The sequence below is a fragment of the Heterodontus francisci genome, chromosome 10, assembly GCF_036365525.1.
Source record: "Heterodontus francisci isolate sHetFra1 chromosome 10, sHetFra1.hap1, whole genome shotgun sequence".
Lineage (NCBI taxonomy): Eukaryota > Metazoa > Chordata > Chondrichthyes > Heterodontiformes > Heterodontidae > Heterodontus > Heterodontus francisci.
The window spans coordinates 47,322,442-47,334,707 of record NC_090380.1 but is presented as its reverse complement, the minus strand read 5'-3'; the positions used below and the strand labels follow the sequence as shown (position 1 = coordinate 47,334,707).

The following is a 12,266-nucleotide window of genomic DNA, read 5'->3' as shown; positions in this document are numbered from 1 at the left end:
TTGAAATCAATGGGATGAAAATCAGATGGGTTCTATAAAGGCTGGCCAATCTTCTCCACCAGATAATGGCCAGCGGTGAAGACGAAAATCCACCCTAACATGATATCAATCAAATTAAAAAGTCCAATAGTTATCTCTCTTGAAACACAGGGACATAGTAAGTAAAGTAAAAATTCTTTGTGTTCTTTCATTCTAAGCTGTTAGAACTTTAGAAAGGATGGAAAATATGCTCCATAATTTTCCTAAAAATATTCCAACACAAGGATTAGCAAAGATATTGAATGGGAAAATTCATTCTACTGAATCAAATGCCTATTACATTCCGTTACAAAAGGTGATATCTCTCATTTTGCTGCGATGTGCTTTAAAATCTCTTATTGGAGGCAAATGTGGGTAGACATCTTGTACAGAACTTCAACTTCCCCTTGTAAAACACAATGTTCTGTTTCAGCAACATCACAAGCAGGAGCCCACAGTCCTGATGCCACTGGTATGGTACTCCAACACATCACAGAAAAGGAGATTCTAGACTGCATGTCTGCTCTCAGACTGTCTCTAACCGATGATTAAAAGTAGCAAAAAGAGACAACTGAAAGACAATAAGTGTGCAGACATCTCTCTTTCCAATATTGAAGGATGTTGGGTCATTTACTAGAATCTACATAATCCCATTTAAAGTTCAGCTTTGGGATAATAACTTGAGTTGTTATGCTGTGGCAAAAATTAAGTCACGTTTTTGTGGACTTGTTGGTTTTCATTCCAATTAAATTAAACTGCAACAAGTCTGCTCAAGATTGGCCGAAAAAAATGAGAAAACTTTTTTTCTTTCTGCCAACCAAATTTTATGCTTGTCAGTGCAGTAAGAAAATGTTAAGGAAATAGATTGGCAGGATTGTAACTAACAAAAATTACTAAAACTTACACAGTATTCTAAATATTTGCTAAATATCAAACAGTACATTGCGTACCTATATACAAATTGCTAAGATGAACTGATTCAGCTCAAATGGAAATACAATTAGCAAAAGTCCAGGAGAGCATAATCAGTTGATTTATAGGTCTTTGTTTGTTCTCATATAAGGCGCTCTTGATATTGCAATATGCTGATAAAGCCACTGTGCTTCGTACCTTCAAATTATTGTAAGTTTCACATTAGCACATTCTTCCTGTAGATCTTGTACCCATATTAAAAAGGGCTTGGGTCTCTATAGAGTAAATACTGTTATCAAAGGGGTAGGCAAAAGGTATCCAGGAAATAATCCCTTTCCCTTCCACGATGTGTTCATGCCTCAGGTGACTGTTCCTCTGGGATTGGAGTGAAAACACAATTGGAGTCATTTTCAATTTTGACAGGGCAGAAAACTGCCTGCAGTGGTATCTTCCCTGTTTGAATTTTTCTTTCCAATGAATTTAATAGGGAGTCAATCGCTATCATTAGTTTTCCACCCTGCCAAAATTGAAAATTACCCCTAATATAGTAACACTTTAGAAAGAGTGCTTCACTCGACAGTGCAACCACCCAACAGCTGACTTGGGAGTTCATGATACCAATCGTGAGTGGTAAAAATAGAAGAGGGGCTGGATTTTAACAGCCGAGAAGGCCCTGCCGGATATTAGCCGCGGCAGCGAGGACTCGGTGTGGCCACCACCCGCCCCCCCCACCCCCCCCCCCCCACCTGCCGCCAAGCTGCGGGGCCTTCATTTAAATATTAAAATGAGATTAACAAACATGCAGATGAACATACATGCCGCCGCAACACCGTGCGGAGTTCCGAGGCGAGACACTGGTGGGGACGGGTGTGGAACAAAATTATCAGGGCTGGGGGTGGTAGGGAGGGGAGCATGGAAAACCTTTTTCATTGGCAGTGGAGATGGTGGGAAGGGGTTTAGGATCAAAGGCAATAACGTACGGATGGGAAAGGTCGTGAGTGAGAACTCACTTTTTTGGAGGGGGGGGGGGGGAATATGGAAAAAAAACTGACTACTTATTCATTGGGGGGGGGGCAGGAGAGGGGATTGCAATTATCAACAGACCTTTATTTGAAGGCGTGAACAAAACAGTCCCTTTAAACATTGAAATTTCATCTAAGGGCTTGAAGCCCTTTAAAACGGCGCCAGTGCCTGCGCGGTGGCGCCATTGCTGGGGATGCGGCGGCCACCTCCTTTACGTCATCGGGAGCGGCCACTCCGCCCCCTTCATTTCAATGTGCCCCTGTGCGTAATATCGCGGGGGCTCGGCGGTGGCACTTCCGTGAAAGGGGAAACAAAATGAATATCCTTTGTTATTCAACATTCAAATGCCAAAATATTTCAAATGTAATAAAATGGACACATGCTCAAAGAAAAATTAAACTTCACCATGGAAGAAATAATCTCAAAAATAAATACTAGAGCTTGAACTGCAACAAGCGCAGAACTTGTAAAGGCAAATAAAGGGTTACAAAAACCTACACATTAGTTCTAAATGAGGAGATTATGCATCAGCATCCATTTATATAGGTTGCTATAAATGAGAAGTCAGATCATTCTACAGAATCAGTATCCTCCTGTTGGACAAATTCTTCTGCATGCATCATTAATCCAAGTGGCCATGGGGATAAAGTAAAGCAATTTATATGCAAGATAGAAAAAAATGGAGAAAGATGCATGATCTTACTTCTTAGCAACAAACTTGAAATTCAAATTGTCTACTGAGAGCAAACAGGTAATTTGTAACTTAGTTAAAAATACTGGAATTAGTTAACAAAATAAAATTAGAAAGCTTGTAAATCTAGGAACAAGTTAGAACACTGTCCATTTACTTGTGAAACCTGGATTTAAATTTAACTGAAGTAAATGAGATGAAGGCTTCTTATCCACATCAGCAGCCGTTGAAGACAGAGGAAGTGAAAACTGTTCTGCTCAATAACAATGTAACACAAAATCATCCTGAAAATTCTCAACAGGCACCTGAAAAATATAAAGTCTACAATCCATCCCAAGAGCCATCACCAAACTGGATATCATTTTACCGTTACTAGTGTGACTGAGCAACTGAGAATAGGCCAGGGACAATGGCAAAAACACTGTATGGTAGGTTTGCACTGCAAATAACTGAGTGAGCACTAACCGTGGCAGCTTGTGATAAGATTACTGGACTCCCATTCAGTGGACTCAACTTTGGATTCCTCCCTCACAATCATCACTCAAACTTGGTCTCATCCTTGCTAGCTCTCGATGAGGTTACTTACTATAATGGGTGCTTCACTAGATTGGATTGCTACACATCAGATAGATGAAAAACTTTCGCAGGTTCCACGCCCACCTTTTTAAGAGTCCATTTAAAGGACTAATCAGGAGAATTGATTAGTTCATTAAACTGAATCCTGAATAACTTGATAGTTAATTAAGAGAATCTTTAATAGCAGGAGAACTCTGTGACACACAAGCAACACGGGACCCTCAACATCACATAGCTCAACTAATTATTTCCATGTAAAGCACACAGTTCAAATCCTGCCCATATTCTATACCTTACAACAACACCCCTCACCTGACTTAACTTAGTCCTTCAGCCAATTAAAGACATGAACTCTATCAATACTTGCTCTTGGCCAAATGTACAGATCAATATAACATTTGCACCTTTTACAGGATTATTAGAAATGCAGCAAAGGAAATACTGTGAATAGATGGACTAGATAGGCCCAAGGTCTTCTCTTGTCTGAAACTGTTACCACATAACTGCAAATAGTTTGCAATCCATATTGTACTGTTGTCCACAAAGGAAACTTAAGCACAATTAAAAAAACATTCTGGAAAAAAAAGACCCTTTCTGAAAGGTGTGTTTTAACTGATCCTAGTCCAGTGCCATGAAGTCCTTGCAAAAACATAAATATTAGTATTATCACCTAAGGATTGTCATTTGAACAAATAGCAGCGTATCGATCTCACCTGTTGTAAGAGCTCCTCCCAACGAGTATTGAATGTTTCCAGCTTTTCATTGATCAGCTCATCCAAGATCTCGCCATCAGTCAGTGTCTGTGCCAACTCACGGATTTGATTTTGATTATCTTCTGGGTGACGCATGACATTTTCCAGGGACTGAAACAAATCCACAACATTAGAAGCAAATGACTTTGAAGTGCAGCTTTAATCAGGTAGGTTGTGTTTTTACATAACTATATCTATATGCTTAGGTTAGAACTTGATCCAAGGCTATAACATATCTTCGAATTCAGATGGCATCAAAACAGCTTATCAACTTCCAACCATTTAATAAGAGTGGAGATAAGCCTGTAAATATTTTGATTGGCAAAGCATTTTAAATGGATGATAGGCTCAGTGAAGTGGCGCTGTACCACATAATTCACGCTCCAGTGCTTTCAGGTCTTACTTCACAGCGAGATAAAAGGAAATTAGAATACCTTGCATGTGTGTGTATATACTGACCTATCCACAAGCAAAGACAAACTCAAACACTGTATTTTCAAATTTAAAATAAAAAGCAGACAGCCACGGGTTACAGGTTACCTTTCAATGCCTACGACTCAAGGCCCTGATCATACAAGAATGATTGCTGTGAACATGTCAGTTCCATCTCCTAGTGTATGAAAAATTCTTACTCTGGTTCCTGGCAACTGTTTCTAAACCAGTGTTCTATTTGAAGCACTACTATCCTTTGTTGGCAATAAATGATGCATGTTCAGTTCATTTTAGATACATAACTCATTTGGCTATCATGCAAGGTTTAACCACTAATTGCTAATCACCTTGGGCCATGAACAATTAATACAGCAGAACATTTTATTGAAGACCATTATATTGTATATTGTTGCTTGCACCAACTATTTTCAAATTTGTGAATATAACCACAGAGATCAGCATTACTCTGCTGCCTAATGCATATGTTAAAGTATTGTTTTTAACATCAAAAAGACAATTTACTGTTGGGAGTATTTTAACAGCAATATAGATAGAAATTTCCCAAAAATTACCATGAAGACACAGACCTTATAATCACATTTGTGTACAAGTGGTCCAGTAAAGAATAGTTGAATTTCATTTCTCCCAACCTCCCACTTCCCCAATGGCAGTGATTAGGTTGCATTCCCGTTATATTTGGAAGCCAAAAATTTAAATAGCTACATTTTGGAGGGGCTTTCTGGTTATAGGCTTCAATTCTGGAAGAGAGAGGCAGGGAGACCCAGAGGTTACACTGCTTCAAGTGAGAAGGGCAGTGTCAGGTCTTTTAAATAACACTCCCACTGAACGCAACAATTCCCAGGATATCTCCATACCCAACACAATGCTCCCACTACTCCCAATCCCAAGGACACCCACTCTTTACATGTCACAACTACAACTTTATGCTACTTAAGATGTAATTTATAATCAGGGCTATTGATTGATGGCATGTAGAGGAATTTAGATGGGAATAGTGGCCAAGTTGTGGTTTACAGTATAATGAGGTTGGTCTGGAGTTCTAGTACCAGTGGAGGGAAATGGTGTATTGTAGGAGAGATGCGAGGTGTACAAATATTTGTAGCAGGTATGAGTGCTTGGAATTGGGAATAATGGGAGTACTGTATTGGGAGCAGAGATAACCTGAGAGGGGTTGCATTATGATTGGAGCATTGAGAGGGGAATCCAATGAGTGAAAACTTTTGAAGGAAGATATTTTCTTCAAAAATTGATAAATGGAACCAGAAAAACAGAGTAGCTGTGGGGCTGGGAGTGGTGTGTCAGATTTCTGAAAGCAACAGAAGGTCAACTGTGGGCGTTTGGGGAATTGGGGATGGGTTGCTGACCTCTGCAAGTAAATAAGGAAACAAAATTTACATTTATATTGTGTCTCACCGCTTCCTTATGATGTCCCAAAGTGCCTTGCAATTAATGAATTACTTTTGAAGTGTACTCATATAACATAGGCAAACACAGCAGCCAACATGTGCACAGCAAAGCCCAAGAAGCATCAAATGAACAAATTACCAAGGAATTTGTTTTTCTTTTTGCTAGTTATGATGTTTTTCTAATCTTTGTGCCCTCCATTATTTCAGCACTAGAGCCTTAGATCGACCTTGTGGATGAATTCCAAGACACCATACCTTCAAAATTGTCTATCTTTGTTTTAGGATCTGGATAATCTTTTGATAAAATGCCAAGGAAAATGAACCGCAAACCCTGTATGGTAAATGCTTTTAGCTGCTGTGTTATCTATGCCTTCATAAGATCTTAATTCTATCCTCCAAGGCAGTACAGCATCACATAAAAACTTCCTTTTTAGTTGAAAACAGTAAGTGAATGATGAAAAAGTGTATACATATGTCATCACATAGTTATCTGATTACAATAGACATTCTTCTATCTAACTCAAAATGGAAAAAATAACACGATTGTAACTTTTAAGAAATAAGCTAAATCTTTGTAACTAACGTTTTTGTAACACCATGATTTTTTTCTTCAATTTCTTCGCACTGCAGGGTTCTAATTTACACTTGAAAATTCAAACAATCTTTCTCTGTTTTAGGAGTTTCATGTTGATTTGATTGAGCATTCAGTTTGAAAAGAATCCAACGCTTACATTTGAACAGAACAGCTCCTTTTAATATCCTAGAAAAGGCTAACCAAGAGTCCTGGAATTTTAATATTTCACCAGTCAGATTAGAACCATCAGTAATGTTCAAAATGCAGATGAAATTCTAACATTTGAAAGTTGTATTTCTCTCATTTAAATCTGATTTTTCAATGAATGTTACACAGAGGGTTAATGCAAGTAAGTCTGCAGGCACAATTACTTACATCAAGTGCCTCAGAGATCTCTTCTGCACCTCCCTGAAGGTTCTCTGTTTCCCTGAGTTTAAGCTCCAGTTCATCAAGCCAGAGATTTTCTGCCTCCAGATAGGACAGTAATTCACACCAACATGACCACACCTCCTGAGAATGAATGGAGGAAATCCAAAATTAAACATAATGCAAAATAAAACATAATGCAAAATAATCAAGCAACAGGATGCAACAAACTTCCTATTCAATTGTAAAGTATCTTCCAAACATACAGGAACATTCTTTGCAGAGAAATGAGCAGCCCAATGGAGAAATAACTAATACTTGTGTTAACAATAACATTTCACCGAATATAAAATGAGTCTGTATTTAGTATCCATGCCATTTTAAACCTGCAGAGAATTTTGAGTCTCTACTCATCAGTACACTGAAGGATAGACAGGCCACCATGGCAACATTTTGATAATAGAGGGATTTGACATTACATCCTTTAAAAATAACACCAAGCTTGAACCAAACCAAATCGAACTTCTGACGTGCAGGTATTGTCTTATGAATGTGTCTTTACCCATGATTGGAGATACAAATAGCCAATCAGCAGAACTGCTTTTACTCTATTTCTCCCCGCTCACTCCCACTCTCACTCTCTCTGTCATTCACACACACAAACCAATGGGAATTATAGTTTCCTTGGAAATTACAATTCCTTGTATGAGTGTAGGGTCATTTTACAGTGTTTGACAAATAGACATCCTGTGTGACTATTTAATACAAGTAATAATGGACTCTTGATGTCACCATTATTTTCACCAACTCCCAAATACCCTCATATATCCCAGAAATTAAATAAGAATGTCCCTTTAAAATACATACTGGGCATTTCCCTCAGCTTATTGTAGCACTGGTGCTTTCTTTCACATTCCTTAAGATGTACAACCAAATTCAAAGCAAAATACTGTGGATGCTGGAAATCTGAAACAAAAACAGAAAATGCTGGAAAAACTGAGTAGATCAAGCAGCATCCATGGAGAGAAAACTAAAGAGTTAATGTTTCAGGTCTGCAGCCTTTCATCAGAGTTCTAATGAAAGGTCGCAGACCTGAAACGTTAGCTCGGTTTTCCTCTTTGTTTCCAGCAATTTCTGTTTATGTGCAACCAATAAATGTCTATCCAGAAGTAGTTGGCAGTCATTTTAACTGACATGCTCAATTGAAAGGAAAATAAAAGCTTGCTGAAATCCAAAATCAGACCTCCAGAGTCTTGCATTTTCTATTCAGTCTGCTGCATAGCCGTTGGTAGTTGCCTGTCAGCATGTCCAGCTCAGACTTCAAAGCTTCATGGGCTGCAGGTGGAGCTTTCTCTATGAAACTGTTAACACCATCACTCAGGAGCTTCACCTTCACCTCTTTCTGTGATACTTCTTCCTTTGCTCTCTAAAAATTGAAGTGCACGTAATTACACAAGTGAGGGCTCACCATTACAAACTGCAATCATGCTTACACCAAACATAACTGCTACTTTTATGTGTTTCCCCAACCCTCCCCAAGTCAAGAAAATACGACTGGAAGAGAAGCATTACCATTTACAGTGATCCAAGTCAACCATTTGTCGAGAAGAAAAACTGTTGATGATCCATAGGAAAACAGATATTTGCAGTGGTTATTAGCATTCAACTGTGAAATCTCTAAGCCAATTTACAGACAAAGTGAATCGATGGAATTTTACACAAAAACACAAGAAAAAGGAGCAGCAGTAGGCTATTCAGCCCTTTGAGCCCTCTCTGCCATTCAATGAGATCCTGGCTGATCTTCTACTTCAACACCATTTTCCTGCACTATCCCCGTATCCCTTAATATTTTTAATATGTAGAAATCTATTGATCTCAGTCTTGTACATGCTCAACAACTGAGCCTCCACAGCCCTCTGGGGCAGAGAATTCCAAAGATTCAACACCCTCTGACTGAAGAAATTCTTCCTCATCTCAGTCCTAAATGACCTGCCCTTATTCGGAGACTGTTCCTCCTGGTATTGGACTCCCCAGCCAGAGGAAACATCCTTCCTGCATCAACCCTGTCGAACCCTGTAAGAATTTTGTATGTTTGAATGAGATCACCCCTCATTCTTCTAAACTCCAGAGAATGAAGGCCCAGTCTATTTAATCTTTCCTCATAGGATAATCCCTCCATCCCAGGAATTATTTTGGTGAACTTTCGTGGCACTCCCTCTGTGGCAAGTATATCTTTCCTTGGGTAAGTAGAACAAAATTGCATACAATACTCCAGGTGTGGTCGCACCAAGGCTCTATATAGTTGCAGTAAGACATCTTTACTCCTATACTCAAATCCTCTTGTAATTAAAGGCCAACATACCAAATGCCTTCTTAATTGCTTGCTGTACCTGCATGTTAGCTTTCAGTTACTCATGAACAAGGATACCCAAGTCCCTTTGAAGTTCAACGCTTTCCAGACTCTCACCATTTAAGAAATACTCTGTATTTCTGTTTTTCCTACCATAGTGGATAACCTCACATTTCTCCACATTGTATTCCATCTGCCAAATTTTTGCCCACTCGCTTAGCCTTTGAACCGGCTGTGTATCCTCCTCACAACTCACTTCCAGCTAGTTTTGTGTCATCTGCAAACTTAGAAACATTACATTTAATCCCCACATCCCAATCATTGATATAGATTGTGAATAGCTGCGGCCTAAGCACTGATCCTTGCGGTACCCCACTAGTCATAGTCTGCCAATCTGAAAATGACCCATTTATTCCTTCTGTTTTCTGTCCATTAACCAGTTCTCAATCCATGCCAGTATATTCCCCCCAATCCTCTGTGCTCTAATTTTGTCTACTAACCTCTTGTGTGGAACCTTATCAAAAGCTTTCTGAAAATCTAAATATATCACATCCACTAGTTCCCCCTTATCTATCCTGCTAGTTACATCTTCAAAAAACTCCAACAGGTTTGTTAAGCATGATTTCCTTTTCAGAAATCCATGTTGACTCTGCCCAATCTGACCATTATTTTCTAGTGTCTTGTTGTCACATCTATTATAGATTCTAACATTTTCCCTACGACAGATGTTAAGCCAACAGGTCTGTAGTTCCCTGTTTTCTCTCTCCCTCCTTTCTTAAATAGTGGGGTTACATTTGCCACCTTCCAATCTGCAGGAACCATTCCAGAGTCTATTTGGAAAGATGATCACCAATGCATCTACTAGCTTTATAGCCACCTCTTTCAACACTCTGGGATGCAGATCATCAGGTTCAGGGATTTATCTACTTTAAGTCCCATTAATTTATTCTTGCACTTTTTTCACTAATATTAATATCTTGCAGTTCCTCATTACACTAGTCCCTTGATTCGCCATTATTTCTGGGAGGTTTTTGGTATCTTCCTCCCTGAAGACAGACATGAAGTATTTGTTTAGTTTCCCTGTCATTGCCCTATTCCCCATTATAAATTCTCCTGACTGCGCTTGTAATGGACCCACATTTATCTTTGCTTATCTTTTCCTTTTTACATACCTATCGAAGCTTTTGCAGTCTGTTTTTATGTTTCTCGCCAGTTTACTCTCATATCCTATTTTCCCTTTCATAATATTTTCTTGGTCCTCCTTTGCAGAATTCTGAAATGCTTCAAATCCTCATACTTACCAGGCTGGATTCTACTGGCCCGATATCAGTGGCAGGTGAGAAAAATGGCAGCCCACAAACCTGGGATGCACGCCAAAGAGCTGCCGCGATTCCAAGTGTTTAAATAGCCTGGGTGAGCCATCCTCCCCGATCACAAGGAGGGGGTGGTCCATCCATCACTGGCAATGGCATCAGCTGCCTGTGCGCAGGCGCTGACACCATTTTTAAAGGGCTTTGAGCCCTTCTGGGATTTTTAACGAATCCATTTAACATTTATCTTAAAAATTAACACCAGTATTTTTGCACCTCTCCCGCCACCCCCAAAAATCACAATATTAAATACTTGCCCTCTCCAGCCCAAAACACTTTCCTTTTTCAAATGACCTTTTCTTCCCTCAAAGTGCATCAATTATAAACTTTACCCCTTCCTACCATCCCATCCACCAATGGGAAGACTTTTATCGCGGCTCCCTCCTCCTGCCCTGCACAGAAAACTGACCTCCCCCTCGCAACCAGTGTCGTGCCTTGATTCCCCAGATGGGGATCAGAAGGCGTGGGAGTGCCGGCTAGCGGCACGATGATCATAACAGGACAGGAGTCGGAGGCAGGCTTGCAATTAAGTCAGGTACATAAATTAATTTGAATATGTAAATCATGGTCCTGTTGCCGAGCGGCACTGGGGTGGGTGGGGGTGGGCTGCCACGAGGCCTCACTGCCTCCGTTGAGATCGGGACAGGCCTTGCTGGCATCGAGATCAGTGGCGGGCCTCATCGAAAGCAATCTTCATGTCCCCCCTACCCACCCCACCACCATTCCCAACATCGAGGGCTCCATAAAATTCAGCCCACCATTTTTTTGGCAACTTTACACACTCTTCCTTTTTTTCAAATACAATCCTTAATTTCTTTCGTTAACCACGGTTGGAACACTTCCCTTGCTGAGTTTTTGTGCATTAAAAGAATATATTTTCGTTGTAAATATGTATTAGTTCTTTAAATGTTAGCCATTATCTGCCGACTGTCATACCTCTTAAAGTTGTTCCCCAATCCACCATGGTCAATTTGCCCTTCATACCTTCATAGTTTCCTTTGCTTAGATTTAAGACCCTAGTTTCTGATTGAACGACATCACCTTCAAACTTAATGTAAAATTCTATCATATTATGGTCACTCTTTCCTAAAGGCTCTTGTACAAGAAGATTAATTAGCCCCTTTTCATTGCACAATACTAGATCTAAAATAACCCGTTCCCTAGCTGGTCCCTCAACGTACTGCTCTAAAATACCATCTCGCATACATTCCAAGAATTCGTCCGCCACAACATTAGTACTAATAAAGTTTACCCAGTCTGTATGTAGATTGAAATTCCTCCAAGAATACTGTATTTACCTTGCTATACGTGCATCTCTAATTTACTGATTTATACTGTGATTTACATTACCACTGCTGTTTGATGGCTTATAAACAACTCCGACCAATGTTTTCTGCCCCTGGCTGTTCATTAGTTCCACCCAAACTGATTCTTTGCGTTGATCTTTAGAACCAAGGTCATCTCTCACTACAGTACTAATGCCCTCTTTAATTAAGAGCTACTCCAACACTTTTTCCCAGCTTCCTGTCCTTCCTGAATGTCACATACCCTTGGATATCCAGGTCCCAGCTTTGGTTTCCTTGTAGCCACGTCTCTGTAGTGGCAATCAGGTCATACCTTTTTATATAATTTCATTGAGGGGAGGGGAGTAGTAATGCAAGGCCAATCAAACAATAAACTTCTAAAAGCCTCCCATTCTATTGTTGCCATTACTATTAATTGTAGGCCATGACCTGGAGTCACTTGTCCTGCCAGAAAAATATCAAGGAGCTGCC

General features: G+C 39.8%; 1 protein-coding gene across 7 annotated transcripts in view; it reads right to left on the bottom strand.

Annotated features, from left to right (window-relative positions):
• The window catches only part of dmd (dystrophin), a 1,950,296-nt gene that overhangs the window by 1,207,040 nt on the left and 730,990 nt on the right, over window positions 1–12,266 (bottom strand). For all 7 annotated transcript variants that reach the window (XM_068040560.1, XM_068040554.1, XM_068040555.1 and 4 more), the window contains 3 exons: window positions 8,015–8,197; window positions 6,781–6,915; window positions 3,934–4,083 (listed from right to left, as the gene is read on the bottom strand). In XM_068040560.1, the coding sequence (XP_067896661.1) occupies window positions 3,934–4,083; window positions 6,781–6,915; window positions 8,015–8,197 (468 nt within the window). The remainder of the gene's footprint in view (window positions 1–3,933; window positions 4,084–6,780; window positions 6,916–8,014; window positions 8,198–12,266) is intronic.